This window comes from Chiloscyllium plagiosum, chromosome 21, assembly GCF_004010195.1.
Source record: "Chiloscyllium plagiosum isolate BGI_BamShark_2017 chromosome 21, ASM401019v2, whole genome shotgun sequence".
Taxonomy (NCBI): Eukaryota; Metazoa; Chordata; class Chondrichthyes; order Orectolobiformes; family Hemiscylliidae; genus Chiloscyllium; species Chiloscyllium plagiosum.
The window spans coordinates 9464014-9486889 of NC_057730.1; the positions used below are offsets into that span (position 1 = coordinate 9464014).

The following is a 22876-nucleotide window of genomic DNA, read 5'->3' on the forward strand; positions in this document are numbered from 1 at the left end:
AGACACTCAGATTAAAGGGACTAGCAGCAGCAGCTGCAGCCAAACCATCAAATAGAGCAAAGTAGCCACAGGAACATACATGAATCTGGCATCGATCCGTCTGAGAATCAGTCATTTCTTGTGAAACCAATTTTGCAGCTTGGCTTAATAATATCAATAAGTACATGATTAAATACAATCCCAGAGGGGAGACTGAAAGTTCATTCTGACTACAGGGAAACCATCCAAAAGACAAGGAAGTCTTTCAGCTTTCCGAGAGAACCGATTGGCAGCAAGTGGAATGTTTGATTTTATAATACAGCCCCTGAGCAGCAGATGCACTGTTTGTTTTCTTGGCATGGCTTTGGGGCCTTATTGCTAGGCAAGCTGTCACTCGGTGGCTGCTCTCATACGGCACAAACAGCAACCATGAGCCACGTTTGGATAAAGAACAGCATGTCACAATCTAGAGTGGGTCAGTAGAAAGACTGAGAAGCAACTCTCTCTCTTTTATATTATTGCCAATGGCTTTCTCAAAGAGTGAGCAGAGACATGATGGGCTGATTGGCCTCCTTAGGGTCCTGTGGGATTCCATCGAGCCCCATCGACACCGTGGGAGACTAGGCACATTCTTATTGAAGGGACCGTGCAAATACATTTGTCAGTGAAGGGTTAAGAGCACATTCTCAAAGGCGACAGTTACTCACTTGAAAAACCTGTACATCAGTCTCACAATGAAGTGAAATGCAATGTAAATTGGATTGGTTATGTCTGTCCGCTCATTGAAAGGAATTTCAGCAGATCCAAGTCTTTTACAAGAATAAACGATTACTCACCGTCTTCCTGCTCCGCTCTCACCAGAGATTTAACTGTGTGGAAATGAAAGAGAGAAAGAGAGAGAGAGATAGAGAGAGAGAGAGAAAGAAAGAGAGAGGCGTGGAAACCAAAGGCTGACAGCTTTGAACCACTGCAGCTTTATTTAGAGAGTCTCTATCACGGTGGCTCCCACACTTACTTACCTTCGTTTCTGACTGTGCCTCAGCTTTCTTCAGCTGCGGCTCACTGTACGGTGGTTCTGCCAAGGGGCAGCTGGATCCGCTCTGGTGCCGGGCAGCTCCTGCAACAAAACAAATCGAGAATATCAAACAGGCCACATTTACATCTTTGTGCATGCATCAAACCTAAACTAGAACTGCACAGATTTGACAGCGTGCGAACAGGTCATTGCACGCTGGTGTTTGTGAGGTGTATGAATCTCCTCCCACTCATCTTCATCTCACCCTATCAGCAAAACCATTCGTTCATTTCCCACTCATCACTCTATTCAGCACATCTTGTGCCTCTGCGCCACTCAGCTCTAGGTTCAAGTTTAACTCCAGTGCCACTCCAATGCAATGCTGAGACAGTGCTGCATTGGCAGAGGTGCTGTCTTGTAGATGAGACATTAAGCCAAGGCTGCATCTGTCTGCTTTGGTGGATGCAATATGTTACGTGGCACTATTTCGAAGCAGGGGAGATCTTCCCCGTGTTCAGGCAAACACTTGTCTCTTGGTCAACATTACAAAAAAATAATGAACTATCTGGTTATTACCCACACTGCTGTCTGTGGGAGTTTGCTCTGTGCAAATAAGCTCTTGTGTTGTTTGAATAATGTATGATGTGACTACACTTTAACAGTATTTAACTGGCTGCAAAATGCTGTGAGCTGTTCAGTCGTCATGCAAAGCACTATATAAATGCATATTTTTTAAAAAATCAAACACATCTATGTTACCAGTCTCAACTCTTCTCTGTGTCAGTAATCCCCAGTTTTTCTAAGCAGGTTTTCCTGAGTTTTCTGTTGGATTAACTTATATTTATCACACCAAGTTCTCATCTTCCCTGTAAATGGAAACATGCTCTCTAATTCTACCCCATCAAATCCTTTCCAAATGTTAAAGATATCCATCTGACCACACCTTAAGCAGGAAGAATCAAGCTTATCCAATCTTTCCTGATAGAGAGAGCACCTCTGTTCTGGTTTCGTGCACGGTATGTGCCTCAGCTGGTTGAACAGAATCTAACCATGTGTTTGAACCAGTCCACAGTTGGGGGATACCATTGTGAAAGGGTTAATGAGGCCTGTTTTCCAAAGGTACAGTGTGAAGAAAACAGGTGGAAGAATAATTTTACATCAGGCAGTATTCCCATCAACTGATGACCGGCATTCCATTGTGAATGAGCTGAGTGCACGGCTTTGTAAAATGCTATTTGTGTTGGACTTCTTTTAATAACTTGATAAATCTGTGAACCTTGTCTAAACATGCTTGTATCTATTGTGGATTTGTACTTGACCAGATCCCTAAGTCTTACAATTAATTGTTAAATTGGATTTCAAAATTAGACAATATATAGAGGCAAAGCCTTTTCTGCCTGATTAATGTGAGCATTGGAGAGAAATTTGTGGAAATGGGGTGAAATCCAGTAAGGAGCTTCCTGATGTTGGGAAGAAAGAACCCCTTTTCCAAATCAAGTGTTGGATGGTGAACTGAAATTCTCACTGGTGAGCAGGAGCATGTCTTTTTGTATGGAATCTTGCCCATTAATCTCTCATCTCACTTCATCCATTTGCAGTTTCCCACCTGCAGAACAGAAACTTGAGACTGAGAATTCCCAACATGTAAGTCAGAGTGGGTACCTGGTGACTCTGACTGGCTCCTCTGGTTCTTTGTCCTGGCACCCAGCAACAACATTCAGGGCACACTGCATGGGCAGCAACCGCACGCACCTCACGACCATAGACTTGTGCCAGTCTCTAAACACCCTCAAGGCACATTTCCTATCCACTTACACCTTTTCACCTTGGAATGCAACAACAAATTGGATTGTTGCTGCTATAACAGTCTGTGTGTACCCAGCTCACAGTGGGGGTTAGGCATCATGTCAGGGCCGCTCACTTGCTCCCTTAGTGCTCACTCACATTGTGCCTACCTCAATTCCTGCAGCATCCCTGCCCTGCCTTTTGGCACTTTGGCCTCTCATCTTAAAGGATCAAAGTACTTGCGTCTTGCTGAGTACAGGCAGCTTGTTGTGCTGATCCACAGTGACCAGTCAAACCGGATGGCATGGTCTGAAGTGAATTGCACACCGACAGCATGTGCCAGCAGCCCACACTGCATGGGCATCAACAATGTCCCAGACTCGACGTGGAGATTAATCCTCAGTTAAGTCAAAGGTGGAGTGGGGACCTGGGCTGCTCTCAACCAGATGGTCCCAGTACAGTGAGACAAGGCAACATCTGCAATCTGTCCAATGGCTTGGCCACAGTCAGTTGTCCACTTGGGCAATCAGGACTCTGGGGAGAGCCTGTCTCATTACAGTCCCCAGTCAGTGCCACATGTTCAGTCAAGGGATGCACACGTTCAGCGCTCAGGGGTCTGCACTGGGTTGAAGCTGTCCGTCCGTCCAAGTTAGTCAGTGGGTGGGCTAGGAGGTCAGCACAATGAAAGTCAAGGAGGGTTACCACAGGAACACAGCAGTGGTAGGAAAATGGTGCGATTTGATACTGGAGATTTGAGTCAGCAAGCTGGGATGCTGAGGGGACAAAGATGGTGAAGGGGACAATCTAGTAAAAAGGGGGAGAGCCAATAGTGCCTGGGAGGTTATGGGATGTTGCGGGGAGGGTGCCAAGTATGAGCTGTGTTGCTTTTCATAATCGCTGAAATTCCTCAATGTGAACAATGAATGGAAATGGCTGTGGCCATGCCCATATTGCGCAGAGTCAGTGTTATCTTTTCTTCACTTCTGATGGTCAGGATTCAGGATGGTGATCAAGAGGTGACCACATCAATAGTGCAGTTACACAGGACCATGTGCAAACATATCGTCGTGCATCTGAAAGGCATGCACTGTCCAATGTTCTTTCTAACCCCTTCACAGGATGAAGGCATCACATTTATTGCCCAGAGGGCCACTGTTGTGAGCTGCAAACGCTCCTGATTGTGCCATTCATTGGTCATTGCAAGTTGAAGATAGTCATATCTGTGAAGTATAATTCTTCAAGGGTGACCTTAAAAATTGCAGCTGCTGGCCAGAAAGTGCAAAACAAATGCTAGATCTCCTGCAGCTGTACTTATATCCTATCACTTGGAGTTGTAAGTATAATGCAACATGTTCTTACATGTAACCAAGACATTTCTGGATGTGATAGGCTTGGTAGGTCCCAATCTTAGTTTTCATGCAATCTCTAACTCTCTGCAATATGAGTGCTGATATATTTTTTTGAATAAGGTCCAATCTCAAAGGGATCTCAAGGCTTTACATGGCCCTTCATTGTCAGAGTGCTCTGGTTCGGCTGTCCAGAGGACTATGTTAAGCCGTCATTTCTAAGTGATGTAGAGAACTGACTGCTCACACTGATAAATACCTGCTTTGTTCCTTGTGTTGACCACGCAGGATCATTGAAAGGGTGACTGTTGGATCCAGCCACAGCAGGAGCTATCATTGCTGTTGCTGTGATGCAACCGAAGTGCAGAGAAATTCAGGTTAAACCAGCACCAGTTGTCTTTCTTTAATAAGAGAGCAATTCTATGGTCTGTAAGACTATGCAACTTTACCTTTACATCTGTGATCATCGATACCAAGTCTTTGAAGTCAATGCCAGGTGCCCAGGGATCTGTCATGATGCCTTTATGTTTAACTGGAAATCTGTGATTAGCATATGTTACAACACAGGGTAAACCCCTTCGTTTAATTTAAACCAGCAACACAGAAAAGATTTATCCCATGCGGTAATCTGTGAAAATTGGAGAGGCCAACAACTATTCCCAAAAGTCACTACTTAAAATAAAAATTAACACCATTTTAAAGGTCTAACAGAGAATAATTAACCAACAACTATTTACAACTCTTTCCTCTAACCTATCATTTATTTTCCTTTCTATAATACTAGTCCAATAAACCCCTGATTAAGATTTACTAAAATGCAAATTTCAAAACCCGGCAGCTGTCAAATCTTCCCTTTGTATCTTCCTCTGTAGATTTTCTTCTTCTTAGGGATTTCTGGTTCACAGGTCACTGATCGATAAAGGTACCTTTAAGAGAGCTAATTTTCCGGGCAGTCTGCAGATGTTGGAGGCTTAGCAGATCTCTCTCAACTGTTTACGTTTTTCCCATCTTATACCCCCAAAGTATCGGATTGTGTTATTGGCTTTTAATATTGTCAATTTAGTAAGTTAAAACTGGATTAGAGTTTGGTTTTTTTGGGGGTATAATTTAAACAGATTGGCCTAATTCGAATTTTTTTTTTGTCTCCAGGTAACCAGCTACACTAGCTGCTGGATCAAAAGGTTACATTGTATCTTGTTCAGAACACTTGGTGCTGACAGGTAGTTCAGCTAGCTTTTAACTCTCTTAATGATATAGTACACTTCTACACCTTTATAACACCTCCCCCTTAAGAAAAAATGAACCTTCATAATGAAAAGATTTCTTTTTCTATTCTTTAAACACATTATCTTAACATATAGATAACTTTAATCTAAGTTGACCTTAACTTCTTTTCAAATAAATACAAATCTAATCTCAACTTTATCAGTTGAATCTGCGATTACATTCTTACCACCTGCAACATGTACGATTTTTAAATTAAAGGTGTGTAACATAAGACGCCAACAAAATAGTCTCATATTCTTATCTTTATAGTGTTCTAAGAATGTAAGTGGATTGTGATCTGTGTACACCACTGTCTCTGACACATTCTGCTGATAGTATGATTATGTTCTTATCGTTTCTTAGTGCTTTTAGTGCTTCCCTCTCCTTGGTGTTGAGGTTATCTGTTTGCCAAACAGAGGACAGCCAGGGAATTCCTAGAGGCATTGCACTCATCCACAGATTCAATCAATAAGCACATCGACCTGGACCCAATATACTGGCCACTGCAGCGGACAGCTGGAACTGACAACCGGAAGCGGCAGATTCAAACCACTACAAATGGCGGAGGAAAGATCACAGAAGCGCTTCACAGGAGGCTCCCAAGCACTGAGGATGTCACCTAGACAGGGGACGAAACGTCTGCAACACAAATTCCCAGCTCGGCGAACAGAACCACAACAAATTTAAGATCATAAAAAATAAACCGCTCCGCACACTTGTAGGGTTTGCAAGAGAAAAAATTACTGAAAGATCAATGGTTTCAATCATTGAAGTTACAGAAAGATTTTGAGGACTTGGGGGAAATTATGGTTATGGAAGTATTCTGAAAAAAATTCCAGTAACCATTACAACTTATTCAGACGAGCACCAGGTACCAAAGAAGCACGAAGTGGCAGTTTTGATAGATATCTATGTCAACTCACACAGACAAGAAGGAAAATAATCAGAACAGAATCAACAAGGCAATTGGAAGAATGGAAAATGTAGATGTTAAATGTATCAGTTTTAGGGAGCAAACAGAGGACACCAGAATAATAAAGGAAAAAGATTGGTATCTAAAAGTGATAGTTTGCTTCCATCGAAAGACTAGATATGTAAAAGCTAATTACGGGATGTTAGATGTGGGAGAAATGCCTGCGGAATCCTCAGAAGAAAGAGTATCAGGAAAGGAAATGGCTCTGAAAACTGCAACAGTAGTACAGATGCAATGAGTTCTCTCAGAACCTACCAGGAAGGGAGAGATGGTTCAGGTAAATCAAGCAAATACTTCTTCAATTAATGATAAAGGCAATCAGACAACTAGGGGTTCTGAAATAAGAGGTATTTCTTTATTCTTCTACTCAAAGATGTAGACCAATGCAGACTTGGAGAGATTGGAGCAAGTCAGTCGCTGATGCTGACAATTTGTCTTTCAGAGGTGTCAATGAAGGAAAAATGCCAATTGGAGACATAAAGAAAGGATGTAAATCATATAAAGAAGCTGAGATACTGCAGAAGAAACACCCTGGGTTGGTTTCTATCTGTTTTGTGACTAGATCTCAGGCCCATAGAAGTAGACAGCAAGAGGATGGGTCCACAAAAAATAGATTGAAATTTTTCTGACACTATTTTTGAAGACTTAAGTAGAAGGATGATGGTAAAGAGAATTAGGCTGACCTGCATATTCTTTCATAGAAAATGCAACTGGCAGATCCTGAGTTGAAGACATTGAACCAAACAGGCTACTCAGAAATTAAACCTGGATCAACAGTTGAATTATTGTTTAAAAGACAAAGTGCTAATGAGGAAATAGAGACCATATCGAAATATCAGCCATTGAGAGAGATTCAGTAATTCCTCAGGTTCCACCTGAAGATCAGAACATTATTTTATGGGTGCATCATAAACTCCTAGGACCAGGCAAATGCCTGCTAAAATATGAAAACATTTTTCTTGGCCCAGATGATACAAAGATGTTGTTAAATTTTGTCAGCCCACCATACATTGTGGGGAAACCCAAACTATCAATGAAACCAGTGCTTTTAATTCTGATTCCAGTTTTCAAAGAACTATTGATCAGGGCTCTTAATAGATTGGGCAGGACCCTTACCTAAAGCCAGGTGTGATAATCATTACCTCTTAACAATTATAGGTGTCTCAACCAGACTGCCTGAGGCAAATTCTTTGAAAACAATTATGGCAAAATGAGAGTGGAAAAATTAATTCATTGTTTTAACAAATAATTGATTACAATAAGATTTAGGTTCAATTTATGTTACAAATATTCAAAGACATAACTAATACTTGGGAAATAAAACAATTTTTGTCTTTAGTTTATCATCCATGATCCCAAGAATTGGAAAAATGGTATCAAACTTTAAGGAAAACAATTAGAGTTTATTGTCAGGAATATCTTAATGATAGGAAAAAAGGAATTCCTTTGTTACTGTTTGTCATTAAGGATGCCCCTAATGAGTCCAGAGGATTCCATCATTTTTTAAAGATATGAGGTGAGAGGACCCCTTAAATAAATTAAAGAAAAATGTATAAACCAAAGCTCACATATTACACTTTCAACCTGTGTGTCAAATCTCTCAGGAAAACATATGAGTTGGCCAAAAAAAATGTTCAACACACAAAGGAAATTGAGAGCAGATAAAAAAAAGTGCAAAACTCAGAATCTTGTCATTGGAGAGAAGATGTTAATACACTTACCTGTTAATACTCTTTCCTGTCTCTGGGAAGCCACTAAAAGTAAGGTTCATTGGACCTTATCAAATCAAAAAGAAATTTAATGATGTGAAAAATGTCGTGAATACTTCAGCCAGGAAAAGAAAATCAACGAGTATGTCATGTTGATGTTTTAATGATATTATGACAGGGAGGATCCTCAAAACAGAGGTGTCTTTACAGTGGTGAAAAATGTAGTAACTAAATTCGGATAATAAGAGAAATAAGAAACGATTTGATAAGGGTGGCACAGTGGCTCAGTGGTTAGCACTACTGCCTCACAGCACCAGGAACCCAGGTTCGATTCTTGCCTCAGGCGACTGTTTGTGTGGAGTTTGCACATGCTCCCTGTGTCTGTGCAGGTTTCCTCCCACCATCCAAAGATGTGCAGGTCAGGTGAATTGGCCACACTAATTTGCACATAGTGTTGGGTACATTAGTCAGAGGGAAATGAGTCTGGGTGGTTTACTGTTCGGAATGTCGGTGTGGACTAGTTGGGCCAAAGGGCCTGTTTCCACACTGGAGGGTATCTAATCTAATATCTAAAGATAATATGGAGATGCTGGGAAAGTTAGGTAGATTATTATTCCAGAAAAATAACACAGTTTCTTACTCAAGCTACACAGACAAATAAACTAATAAACCAATTTTTGTAAACAGGACAGGAAAATATTCTTTGCTATGTATCATATTAATGTAGGGGATATATTACCCATCAAACAATATACTTATTGACTCAATCTAGAGATGTTAGCCAAAGAAAGAGAAGAACTCAAATTCATAATGCCCAATGATGTTATTGCACTGAGAAATAGTAGGTGGAGCTCACTTATTGTGATGTTGCTGAAACTAAATGGATCATGATAATTGTATGATGATAATCACAAAATCAACAGAGTAATAAAGCTGGATTCATATCTGATTTTACAGTTGAAGAATTGCATTGTGATGACTGGACAAGGATGGTTTTTTTCAAAATTTGACTTTTTCAAAGGGAAACAGTAAGTTCTTTTTAACTGATACAGCCCAAGAAATATCAGATTTTGTCACACCGGATAAATTTTATCATTATTAAAATTATATGACTTGAATGAGAGGATGCAGCAACAAGAAAACAACAAGATTATCAAAGGATTATCTAATTGTGTTGTATACAGAGGTATTTAGTCAAACCGAAGAAAAATGTTTACAACACTTAAAAAAATTGTTTGAGTACAAAGAGACCATTTGGTCATAAATTTGATTAAAAGTGGATCAGCCAAAGTAACTTATTTGGGTCACTCTGTGAGACAATACCAAGTAGCTCTTAATAGAGCAAAATACAAGGGATATCTTGGATTTTCTCATGCCAAAGACAAAACATAAAATTAGGTTATTATTGAAAGTTCATTCCAATCTTCAGAACTTTAATGGTTCCTTTGACAAGCTTGTTAAAGAAAGGCTAAAAATTTGAATTGTCAACAGAATTTCAAACTGTCTTTGACAACTTGAATGCTGTCTAGACTACCATAGCAGTTTTAGAGGCATCAAATTATGCCAAGCTGTTCAACCTGGCTGTTGATGTCAGCAATGTCAGAGTTGGTGCAGTGCTTTGATTGAAGGTCAAAATGGGCATTGAATAACTAGAATCCCTGCAGTCTGAAAGCAGGCCATTCAACCCACTGACCCTCCAAACAGCATCCCCCTCAGAGCCCTAACCTAACCTGTAATCCTGCATTTTCCATTGCTAATCCGCTTAGCCAGCACACCCTTAGATACTATCAGCAACTCAGCGTGACCAATCCACCTAACCTGCACATGTTTAGACCATAGGAGGAAACCATAGCATGCGGAAGAAGTCAATGTAGAAATGGGAAGTATGTGCAAACTCCATGCAGACAATCGCCTGAGGGTGGAATTGAACCCAAGTCTTTGATGCTATGAGACAGTAGCTCTAACCACTGAGCCACCAGGCCACCCAAATACTCAGTTATTTCTCTACAGAATTGAATTTGTGCCAACAGAAATATTCTTCAGTGGAGAAACAGACACTAAACCTGGTGTTGGCTCTGCAACATTTTGAAATCTATATATTCAGCATTTCTGCAAAGGCTGTAAGTTACATGATCTTCAGCTTCCTTGAATAATTTTATAACAACCTGAGAACTGTTTTGTCACAGTTTAATGTTAAAACCATACATTTTGAAAACCATTATTAGAATCATACAGTGTAGAAGAAACCCTTTGGCTCACTTAGGCCTGCTTTTCAGAACTAGTCTAAATCTGCACTAGTCCCACTTTACAGCAGTTAACCCATAACTCTGAATGTAACGATATTTCAAGAGACATTTGTGGTGTAGAAAAAAGAGATAATACTGTGGTGGATGTGAATTTAAGAGCAAATATTGAGACAAACAATATGAACATGCATAGAATATCATTGTGTGGTTAATGTAAAAATATTATCGCATTTAAAGTTAACTGCAAATAGTAATGAAAAAATTTTAATCGAAAATCAAAATGCCTTTTAAAGAAACCGTTTTAATTTTGTGATGAATGTTTATAATAGAGTATTATTATTTTGGGGGAACTTGTATTCTAAATTAGAGGAAAATGGATTTTTGATGTTTAGTTCTCTGAAGGTTTTATAAAGGGCCAGAAACAATTTCTTTCATAATTTGGTGAAGACAGTGTTTTCAATAAAACATGCAACTTAGGCTAAATAACTAGACAAGCTACCTGGTCAGACTAAGTTGAACTAAGTTAGAGTCATAGAGATGTACAGCATGGAAACAGACCCTTCGGTCCAACCCGTCCATGCCGACCAGATATCCCAACCCAATCTAGTCCCACTTGCCAGCACCCGGCCCATATTCCTCCAAACCCTTCCTATTCACATACCCATCCAGATGCCTCTTAAATGTTGCAATTGTATCAGCCTCCACCACATTCTCTGGCAGCTCATTCCATACATAAACCTCTATAAGGTCACCCCTCAGCCTCCGACGCTCCAGGGAAAACAGCCCCAGCCTGTTCAGCCTCTCCCTGTAGCTCAGATCCTCCAACCCTGGCAGCATCCTTGCAAATCTTTTCTGAACCCTTTCAAGTTTCACAATATCTTTCCGATAGGAAGGAGACCAGAATTGCACCCAATATTCCAACAGTGCCCTAACCAACGTCCTGTACAGCTGCAACATGACCTCCCAACCCCTGTACTCAATCTCTGACCAATAAAAGAAAGCATACCAAATGCCTTCTTCACTATCCTATCTACCTGCGACTCCACTTTCAAGGAGCTATGAACCTGCACTCCAAGGTCTCTTTGTTCAGCAACACACCCTAAGACCTTACCATTAAGTGTATAAGTCCTGCTAAGATTTGCTTTCCCAAAATGCAGCACCTCACATTTATCTGAATTAAACTCCATCTGCCACTTCTCAGCCCACTGGCCCATCTGGTCCAGATCCTGTTGTAATCTGAGGTAACCCTCTTTGCTGTCCACTACACCTCCAATTTTGGTGTCATCTGCAAACTTACTAACTTGAACTTTTACAAATCAGAAAAGAAAGAGATCAGTGGCTAGAAGATTGAGCTCAGAAGAAAAAGATACCACTACATATGCTGTTCAGCAGCTGCAAAGCAGTCAATGTAACTGGAAAATGCACCTAAGTTCAGTGAGAATATATATCTTGGGGAGATACAGAACCAACCACATCTGGTGAATGTACAGAAAATCACCAAGAGAAAATGTTACAATCTCGTCAGTTAAGTAAGAAATTAGAGAGAGAAGGTAAGCATCTTACCTAACAGGGGTTGAGTATCTGTAAAGAACATTGCTGGGAATAAGGGTTAAAGCTTTCTTTTTGATGCTTATGATACAATCTTTCCAGGTTGTCACACATACAGAGCTTTGTCTTATTTATTTCATTGTGGAATAAACTTATGTTATCTATTTTAAAGTACATTGGCACCATTGCGTGAACCATGTTCTCTGGCTGACCAAACTTCAAAAATAAAATTTCTGGTCTATCAATCTATTCACTCGAGGGTCTGACTTATCCAGCATGATCAATCAGCTGGAATGATGAATGTGCATGTACATTTCCATTGGTAATAGCTGCCCACTGGCACATCATCCAAATGCACACTTCTGAGACTTTTTAAAATTCATTTGTGGGACTTGGCCATCATTGGTTGGCCAGCATTGACAGCCCATCCTTAATTGCCCTTGAGAAGGTGGTGGTGAGCTGTCTTCTTGAATCATTGTAGTCCACTTGGTGTGGGTTGACCCATAATCCAGGATTTTGACCCAACATCTGTAAAGGAACAGCAGTATATTTCCAAGTCAGGGTGGTGAGTGGCTTGGAGGGAAACTTGCAGGTGGTGGTGTTTCCAAGTACTTGCTGCCCTTGTCCTTCTAGATGGAAGTGGTCAGGGGTTGGAAGGTGCTGTCTAAGGACGTTTGGTGAATTTCTGAGATGAATGATAAGGCCTCCATGTCTGCCTGTACTTGCATTCATTCTTTCATGACATGTAGGCATCTCTGGCAAGTTCAGCATTTATTGTTCATCCCTAATTTCCCTTGAATGGAATAGTGTCTTCGGACCATTTCAAAAGATGGTTAAGAGTCAACCACAGTGCTGTGGACCTAGAATCTCAAGTTAAGTCCAGGCGAGGTCAAGATGATAAGTGTCCCTCAGTTGAGTTTTAACAATGATGAAGGTGAGTTTAATGATTCTATTACAGCTTTTAATTCTAGATTTAAGATTAATTTAATTCTATTACCACCAGCTGCCAAAGTGGGATTTGAACCTGTAGCTCCAGAACATTAGGTACAGACTATCCAGTGACATTACCACTCCATTCTCATAGCCCCATGCACTTGCAGTGTGCACCTTCCAGCAGGAGTTACTAGAGTCAAGCTTTGCTTGAGCAATAACTTGTGATTGGGAATAGTTGGCCAGAGTATCACTGGCTGCAGGGTGCAGACAGTGGTGGTGATAGTTAAAAAATCTGGCATCCAGCATCTCTTGTGGCAAGGCAGTACAATGATCACCGCAATGCCTCTCCAGGTGAAGTAACTGGTCAACACTACCACATGAAGAAAGGTGCGAGGACATGTGAGTTGCTTATGAAATAGCTCCCACTTTCTGAAGCAGTAAAAAGAGAGAAAAGCAAATGCAGCTTATTTACCTTATTAATTGGACTGGAATTATTCCCAAAATCAATGCATATATTCCATCATGTCAAGTCACACACCAGGTGGCTGGTGAAGTTATCCTCATCTTAGGGGAGAGGTGAGGAGGAATTGGCATGCAGCAGTAAGAAGTTCAGGCACCCATTTACCGCAGCATGAATCAAATACATTAATTTTTAAAAGTGATTAAAGTTATCTTTGTGACAAATTAAATCTCCCAGTAATACACAATAAATCTCATCAATGCAATGTCTTATCATAAATTGCTCATTTATATTATCTTACTACATCAGAGCTCATGTATAAACAGTGACATCTGAGTCCATTCCTTGCAGTGCATATACTCACCAATCTGTCAGTCTCCTCATAAATGGAATGGAACACAAATAACATGCTGCAGGTTGTTCACTCATTTCCCACTTTGTGTCCCCACTGAAGACATTTTAAATGATGCAGCGAACAGTTTCACTTGCACTTTACTGAAAAGGCCCAAAGCTCAAGGCCTACCTGCAGGCTGCTCTGACTTGGTGACTCCTTCACCTCCTGCAGTCTCTGGTGCGGATCCCTTCGGAGTTAGCACTGTTTGTAGTAACTGTAATATTTATAAAAAGACAACAGCTCAGGTTTGTTCTGGCAGAGCCACTGACGGCATCAACAATGATTGTTGGCATCTTAATAAAAAGAATCTTTCCAGGTTAAAGAGACACAGCAGAGGATGGATGGAAGTTTTTTTTCAGAAACAGTTGTGGTTACAACAGCTCAGGGCACTTCAGCGTGTTCCCATTCTGTCACAATGTCTGCAAAAACAGCTTCCCTTCAGTTTGGTTGCTATTTAAGGGATAGCTCTATGTTGCGCGACATAGAGACAGCTCCTGGTGACTGAATTGCTTTCCGTGTGCTAAATCCCCTTTCTCCTTAAAGTCACAGACATTCTCTCAGGTGGTTACACGTTTAGTCTGTAGCATCAGAAAGCATATGGAGGGTAAATGAAAGTCATCACTTACACAAAGGCAATAGCTTTGGATTAGGAAGTTGCACATGTATAAGGGATTGTAAAAGGTGATGAAGTTCTATTGATATATAATGTGTTGGTACATTTGCTCAATGATTATGCTACAGGCCAGGCATCCCAGAGAATAGCAGTTCAAATCTCACCATGGGAAGTTTGGACATTCAATCACAAAAGTGATCCTGTTGTCAGACTGGAGTGAAAATCCATCTGGTTCACTCATATCCTCAGGGATCCAAAACCTACCATCCTTATGTGCATTGGTGTCCATGGGAGTCCTGTTCATTATTGTGAAATTAAGGACTATTTAGGTCGAGGAAATAATGCAATGTAGATCCTTGGTGAGACCACATCTTCAGTACTGCGCAGTATACTCCATACTTGCCTCAGAGAGGATGCGTCAAAGATTCACTAGGTTGATTCTTGCAATGAGACCACTATTCTATGAGGAGAGATTGAATGGGAGGGGCCTATGCTGGTATTTAAAATGATGAGAGGTGATCTCATTGTGGGATGTGGGAAAAATAGTGTTACTTCTGCAATTCCATTTACTTATACAAAGTAAATGAACTCACACCAGTGTGTAATTGTTTTAGCCAAGAGCTGAGTCAACAAGAATGGAACCTATGTGGAGGAAATACATAATTGTTTTTGTATTAGCTAAAATTGTATGCCAGAATGAAACGTGACTGCAAAACAATGGTAGATATTACAGGCGAATAGATAAGATGTTGTGAGGGGAGGAAGTTAAGCTAGATACACCTGTACAAACAGTAGGTATAAACGTCTGTTTCCCACTTTTACAGAAACATAGGAACAGACCGCAATTAAAAGGGTCATAAGGATCAGGGGAAGGTACAGATGGAGGGAGTAGATAATGATGAAGAAAGAATATGCCTAACAATGACCTACAGCGGGAAGAGGTCAAATGGCCTTGTGAGGCCAGATATAAGCATTTTGTCACAGACAAGGCCGGATAAGGCAAGAGATAAACGGGAGTAATGGGTGCCGGTCTTAGGGAAGTGGAAGATGTAAACAGGGGAGGAGCAATTTAAAACAAAAGAAACCAAAATATATAAATTATGTGTATTAATTGAATTTGGGGTGTGTATGTCTCTGGACATCACACCCTCTTGCAAGAGTAAAATAAAGGACACTACTGATTCAGATTTTGTCTCGGACTGCAATTATTGAAGTGTGTGAGCTTTGTTTCTCACATCATGCAAACATATGAGATCCTGGGAGGGTTTTACAGGGTAGGTGCTGAGAGGCTATTTTTCCTTCCTGGAGAGTCTAGAATGCAGCGTTTCAGGATAAATCGGCCTTTAAGACTGAGTTGAGGAGAAATTTCTTCACTCAGAAAGGTTGTGAATCTTTGGAATTCTCTCCCCTAGAAAGCTTTGGATGTTCAGTTGTTGGGTATAATCAAGACTGAGATTGTTGTTCGTGAAGGAAATCAAGGAATATGGGAATTGGATAGGAAAGTTAGGTTGCAGTGGAATATTCTAGGAGAAAGTGAGGACTGCAGATGTTGGAGATCAGAGCTGAAAATGTGTTGCTGGAAAAGCGCAGCAGGTCAGGCAGCATCCAAGGAGCAGGAGAAACGTCCTGAAGAAGGGCTCATGCCCGAAACGTCGATTCTCCTGCTCGTTGGATGCTGCCTGACCTGCTGCGCTTTTCCAGCAACACATTTTCTGCAGTGGAATATTGTACTGAATCGTGGAACATGCTGAAATGTCCTCTTCCTGTGCCTATATTTTTTCTTCTTATAAATACAAGATGAGCAATAACTGCTACCTGGGGATGGTAAACATGACCTTATAAATGGTCGATTTGTCACAAAAGCCAATGTACTAACCATTGGTCTCTGTTATGCCTTGCCTCTTACAATGTAGAACCCACTGACTACTCCTTTACACCTTTGAGGGTGTCTGGCAAGTCTAGCAATTGCTGTCCATCCGTAACTGCCCTTGAACTGAGTAGCTTGCGAGGTTATTTCAGTGAGTAAACCACATTGCTGTGGGTCTAGAGTCACATGTAGGCCAGACAGGGTAAGGATGACAGGTTTCCACCTCTGAAACAGATCAGGGAGCCAGATGGGTTTTTACAATAATCTGGTAGTTTCCTGATTACTATTACTGAGGCTCATATTTTATTCCAGATTTATTAATTGAATTTAGATTTTCCCCAGCTGTGACAGTGTGATTTTCAGCTCATGTTTCTGGAGTTTTGGTCCAGGTCTGATTAGGAACCCAACAATACATTCACATCTTATTTCCCAATCATCTGTTTCTGGAGTGTTTATTATGCCACGACTATACAATAGGAAGTGACAAACATTTGGCTGATAATACATTCACCTGAGTGGTGAATGAGCTCTGTTCTCGAGCCCACCTCTGAGTTGATTTGTACACAAGTTGCAGCACAAGGCAGCACAATATAAAGCAGCCATTCGTAAGTACAGGAAACATTCATGTATCGAATGGTTAAAATTACAATCGTTTTAAAGTGGGGACATTGGTAAGTTGATGGTCATAAGCCAAGGAGCTGATGACTGTGTGGAGCTGCCTTTGATAATCAGCGCAGCTCCATTGCTGCCCCGAACCTTTAAGCCAAACATCTCCAAGAGAATTGCAGCAGCTTTTAGATGTTAAAGACTGAGGCTGGTTCCTCTCTAAATGGGACAGGATGCTATTAGGCCAGCACTGAGTCTTGCATGAAGCTGTCTCCACACCACCCCAGTGCTCCAACCTTCCCTCCACCACCACCACCACTATCCTCCCCCCTCCCCACCCTCCCCACCAACTCTCAATGAGCCTCAAGCCTTGCAGTAGCACATTTCGCACTGGCCTGCACATCCCAACCATTTAGAAGAGCAGACTACGATACAATATTTGCTTGCCATCTTCCTCGATGGTACTGACTGGGGGGTCATCGTGCAATCTAATCAAAATTTCGCACAATCTAATGTTTATGTCACTCTCTAAATAAACATTCTGCTTCCACGCTTCCAAATAAGAAGATATTTTAAGGCTCCCTTAGTTTGGGAAGGCAGAAGCATTGATGAAGTTTGTGGTCAGAATGAGGATTTTATAAGGGGGCAGCACATTTTAAGCCTTAATGTACATTAATTTCCCTTAAAGGCTCATCCACATTCCTGTTATGTTATCTGTGAGTGGTGATCAAAACATTACAAAAACCTGGCAAATCATCCATACTATTGTTAACATGAAGCATTTGGAGAGGGTTTTAGTTAAAGGGTCCAAACCATTAAAGGACAGTCTACATACTTTCGAATCAACCTGTTTATGACATACCTCTGGAGCTGGTGGGACTTCAACCTGGGCCTTCTAGCTTCAAGTTAGGGACACAGGCATCCTCTGAGGGACAGTCTATTTTAAATAGCAACACAGGTAACGACAGTGACAATGTGTATAGTTTCTGTGACCTTAATTGAGTCACGTTGCAATTTGTCTGATCAGTCTAGAAGATAAACTCTCTCTGGGAAAGGAATATCTATAATTTACAGAATTGAAACCCCATGTATTTCAGATCACATGGCTATTTTTTCAACCAACCTGTTCAAAAACATTATTACCACTTTTGGAGTGGGTGGGACTTCAACCCAATTTCTCGGCTCAGACATAAGGACACTACCATTTATGCCACAATAGCCCCAGATTGTGTAGCTATGTCAGTAATCATAATGGTATTCAGAGGCAGTTAAATATGAAATGAAGTCATCTTCAATTGTTGCCTATTCCTATTGTATACTGCAGGCAGGAGGTTGATAAATCATCACTAAATTTCTATTTTTTTTATTCTAAACCTCCTGTTTCTTTTTAATCTATTCCCCAATCACTAAATTTCTATTGGTTGCCAGCACTGACTCCCCACCAATTGGATAATGAGTTTTTAATTGGCATCTTAAAGCTTCCAAAATTGAAGCAATCATGTCCAGATTGGCAACTCATCAGCTTACTGATCAAAGGATGATTATTCATCAACCGTGTTAGAGAAAGTGTAGGGATATAGATCTCTGGCTTTGTTTCTACTCCAGTGTTGCAGTGTTTCCAACCTCCTAGCTTCTGAGCTCCTATTCCCCAATGCTACAGAGTATTTTATCTTGGTAACACTGCAGAGAGCTGCTGAGGTGTCCCCACCCCCATCACATAAGGTAATCAGCCCAGGTTGTCATAGAGAAAATGACTCACAACAAAGCCCATAATGGCGGGCATGGCCAAACAGGCAGCAGGAGAGATATGAAAGGATGAAGGAAATAATTATGGGTTCATGTGCATGTTGTATACAGCATTACAGACACTGAGGGTTCATTCCAGAATCAATCTGGCCTGTCACATATGGACAGGCTCAGGGATGGCCTTGGATGGTGAGCTCAAACACAAATGCCAACGGCAAGTAGCACAGTGCTTCCCAAACCTTTCCCCATTGTGAGCCCATAGTGACTGCTCAGTGGGTTGCCAGCTAGGGCAAGGGCGCGGCTGTTATAATGCACTTGGTGTTTCTCAATGGTCACAGCTGCCTCTGAGCTCCTGACCCCAAGATTTCAGCTCCTATGGGAAGCCTGGCCATAGTGACCCAGCAGCAGCTTTCCCTGGCTGATTCTGATCAAGGTCTTTGGGATTAGTTGTCATGACAACCCTGTCTGAGCATGGCTGGTTAAGGGCAGAGCAGAGAGTGAGCTGGGGCCTGGGTAAGTTTGGAGGGGAGGCAGAGGTTGTAGCGCAGTGGTGATGTTAATAGACTAGCAATCTAGGACACCCATTTCCTACATGTGGCGATATGGGTTCGAATCCCATTGTGGCAGGGCAAATTCAATAAAAAGCTAGTCCAATGGTAACCATAGAAACACTGTTAATTGTTATTAAAAACCCATCTCGTTCCCTTTAGCAAAGGGAATCCGACATTCTTACCTATGTGACTCTAGAACCACAACAATGTGGGTTCATTCAATGACAATGAATGGGCAATAAATGCTGACCTAGCCAGTGATGCCTGCACCACGTTAACAAACTTATAAAAATCAATTTTGACATTTATTATTTGTGGAGCTGTTGCGAATCACAAGGTGAATGAAATAAACAAAGCCTACAGGATGTAAAGAACTGTGGTGCAGTTGTTGGAGAAACTCAGTAGGTCCATTCGGTGACTGTCTAGAGAAGAGTCACTGGTCTCAAGACGTTAACTCTGCTTTCTCTCCACAGATCCTGCCAGACCTGCTGAGTTTCTCCAGCATCTGCTGTTTGTTGTTTCAGATTTCCAGCCTCCAGCTTTTTGTACGCGGCTGTGTCCCACATACAGATCCTCATTCTGGCACTCGGTGAGTGAGAAATACAATGAGGAATACATGCCACTTCTGAAAGAGCATGCCATAGGATAGTAGTCCATGAATACATGACAGTCACATCATATTCCTTCACTTTAACTATTTCCTCCATGTAACGTCCATGGCCTCTGATCATTGGTATGGAAAGTAGTTTATCTACTGAAGTGAGATCTCCAGTGGAAATTTCAAAGTACCTTACTCCCCTCGGGAGCCGAGGCTGTAGCGGTGCCTCCTGCACTCTGTCCACTTCCTGAGCTCCGAACGCTGGCCACGCTTCCTGTGCTCCCTGCACTGCTGCGGTCCCCACCTGCAACAAAAAGATCAGAGCCGGGTTCAAGGTGCTGCGTAATGCTACTGCTTGTCAGAAACACACAAGCGTACCAGTGGGAAACAGCAGCTTTTGGTACACAATTGCTGCAGTAAGTGTTTTCCCAGTCCGATCCCACTCACCCCGATTCCCAAAACAGGTGCACCAATCTCTGACCTAATTGCCCTCTTTCGAGAATTCCATACTTGGAACTGTCCTGGATAATGGAGCATGTACGGAGCGGACGGGAAAAGCCAGGTCATGGTGTTGATATTTTCCTCTGACTGGACTCCATAGAATCTGCCAGTGAATGGATACCATGTGCACAGGAGAGTGACTGGAACCTGAAATAACTCCAAAGAGGCCAGTATTCCATCATCAAGTCACCCTTTATTTACACATGGAGAGCCCTTGACACTCATCCATCTCCCTCAGAGCCAGCCCTCAGAGTGAACAGAACCTCTGACTCTCTTGTTTCTATCTGTCAGCTAGGGCTCCCTGAATGGACCAGGTTAACAGCCCCAATCAGGGAACTCATATTCTACAAGGACCACCTGGCTGACCTCAGCCAGAGAGTGGTGAATCTATGGAATTCATTGCCACAGAAGCCTGAAGTGCAAAGAGACTTGGGAGTTCTAGTCCAGGATTCTCTCAAGGTAAACTTGCAGGTTGAGTTAATAGATAGGAAGGCAAATGCAATGATGGCATTTATATGAGAGGACTTGAATAAAAAAGCAGGACTTTACTTCTGAGGCTATATAATGCTCTGGTCAGACCACATTTGGAGTATTGCTCACAGTTTTGGGCCCCATACCTCAGGAAAGATGTATTGGCTCTGGCGTGGGTTCAGAGGAAGTCCAGGAGAATGGTCCCAGGAATGAAAAGCTTAGCATATGAGGAATGTTTGTTGATGGAGTTTAGAAGGATGCGGGGGGGAATCTAATTGAAACATACAGAATGGCCTGGACAGAATAGATTTTGGGAAGAAGTTTCCATTGATAGAGGAGGCTAGGACCTGAGGGCATAGCCTTAGAGTAAAGGAACAACTTTTTAGAACGGAGATAAGGAGAAACTTCCTCAGCCAGAAAGTGGTAAATCTGTGGAATTCATTGCCACAGAAGGCTGTGGCAGCCAGGTCATTGAGTATATTTAAGATGGAGATAGATAGGTTCTTGAGTATCAAAGGGATCAAGGGTTACAGGGAGAACGTGGGAGAATGGGGTTGAGAAACTTATCAGCCATGATTGAATGGTGGAGCATACTTGATTGGCTAAATGGCCTAATTTCTGCTCCTATGCCTTATGGTCTTATCACCTCATTCCAATCACTACAGAAGCTATGACAACTGTCTGTTAACTAGGGGCAAATCTGCTCAGAGTGGGTGCAGTGAGAAGGGTTGCAGTGAGAAGGTCAGGTGAATTGGCCATGCTAAATTGCCCGTAGTGTTAGGTGCAGGGGTAAATGTAGGGGAATGGGTCTGGGTGGGTTACGCTTCGGCAGGTTGGTGTGGACTTGTTGGGCCGAAGGGCCTGTTTCCACACTGTAAAGTAATCTAATCAAATTCAGTCTGTGTTCCACTGGGTGCTAAGCAGAATGTAACTGTATGAGTCTGCACACCATCACTTGCCTGGCATCTGTCACTGAGAGTGGATTGATCCCCTAGCTGTCAGTGCGTGCTGGTCGGAAGGGGTAAACGGTAACTGTTCTCATGCTGCTTGGCCACTGAGGTAGCTTTAAGGAGCATCTTAAAATGTGAGCAACAGAGAGAGGGAGAGATGAAAGCAGCACATTTTGGAGCTAATGGCCTAGGGAGTTAAAGCCATTGTCACCCAAGGTGTGGAAATTAAAATCAGAGCCGATCACCTATTTATTGCTTCAGGATCACTTCCTGAAACACAGACAGCCATTTCTAGGTGGGATGTTTCCTGCTTCTGACAGTGTTTCCCCATTAGCCCCAACCTCTTGAGATCTCTGAGGTACTTCATACAACTTGCAAATCTTGATATTTAAACAAAAATAAATTCTCCAAGGATATCGATTCTCAATCTTTGGTTGGTTTCGCAATGCTTTTGCAGCCCATTGACAAACAGGATATTTCCAATCTGCATCACGCTGTACCTCAATGAGAGACAATGTGAAACTGCACAGAAAGATGCCACTGTTTCCATTGTGCCCATGCTGGCTCCTTGAAAGCCACCCTGTCCTACTCTCCTCTCCTCTTCCCTCAGAGCTCTTCAAATGTTTCTCTTTCAATCAATGATCCACTTCCCTTTGGAAATATGCTATAGAATCTGTGCTCATCTCCCTTTCATGTGGTGCATACCTGATTATACTAACTCTTTGCGAAAATAAATCTCCCCACTGTCTTTCATTGATTATCTTTAAAAGTGTCCTCTGCTTACTAACCTCCTGCCAGAGAAAATAATTTCTTCTTTATTACTCCCTATCAACCCAGCACCCTCATCATGTGAAGGCCTCTCTCACATTAATATTCCCGGATTCATCTGCAGGTCTCAAGAGGAATGATCCCAGCATTTCTAGTCTTTCCGCATTATCCCAGATTTAGCCAGTCCCCATTCACAATGTGGGATAGTACTCTATTTAATTCCTTTGGCAACTTCAGAGAGTGATTATATTCCGAATAGTATGGGAAGGAGGAAGGAAATACAGATGGATGTGCCAAGTGACTAATGGGGAAGGGACCATTGGAGGCAGGAGCATGTGGTGATAAATCCAGGAATTTATCCAACTAGAAATTTCAGAAAGCTTCTGAACATAGAGAACCAGTTTTCTACCTTGTCCTGAAAACACTGGCCTACAATATAGTGGAGGCTGGGACTGTGCTTGCTGTTGAGTGCTGCAGCTGTATCATGACTGGCACATCTGCCATTGTGTGAAATTGTTTCCAATGCACCCTCCCCATCCACCCCATAGAAT

The 22876-nt window shown here is 41.8% G+C and overlaps 1 protein-coding gene across 11 annotated transcripts in view; it reads right to left on the reverse strand.

Annotated features, from left to right (window-relative positions):
- The window catches only part of caskin1 (CASK interacting protein 1), a 651040-nt gene that overhangs the window by 62760 nt on the left and 565404 nt on the right, over nt 1-22876 (reverse strand). For all 11 annotated transcript variants that reach the window (XM_043711216.1, XM_043711218.1, XM_043711212.1 and 8 more), the window contains 3 exons: nt 19827-19939; nt 13784-13868; nt 999-1096 (listed from right to left, as the gene is read on the reverse strand). In XM_043711216.1, coding sequence (XP_043567151.1) covers nt 999-1096; nt 13784-13868; nt 19827-19939 — 296 coding nt within the window. The remainder of the gene's footprint in view (nt 1-998; nt 1097-13783; nt 13869-19826; nt 19940-22876) is intronic.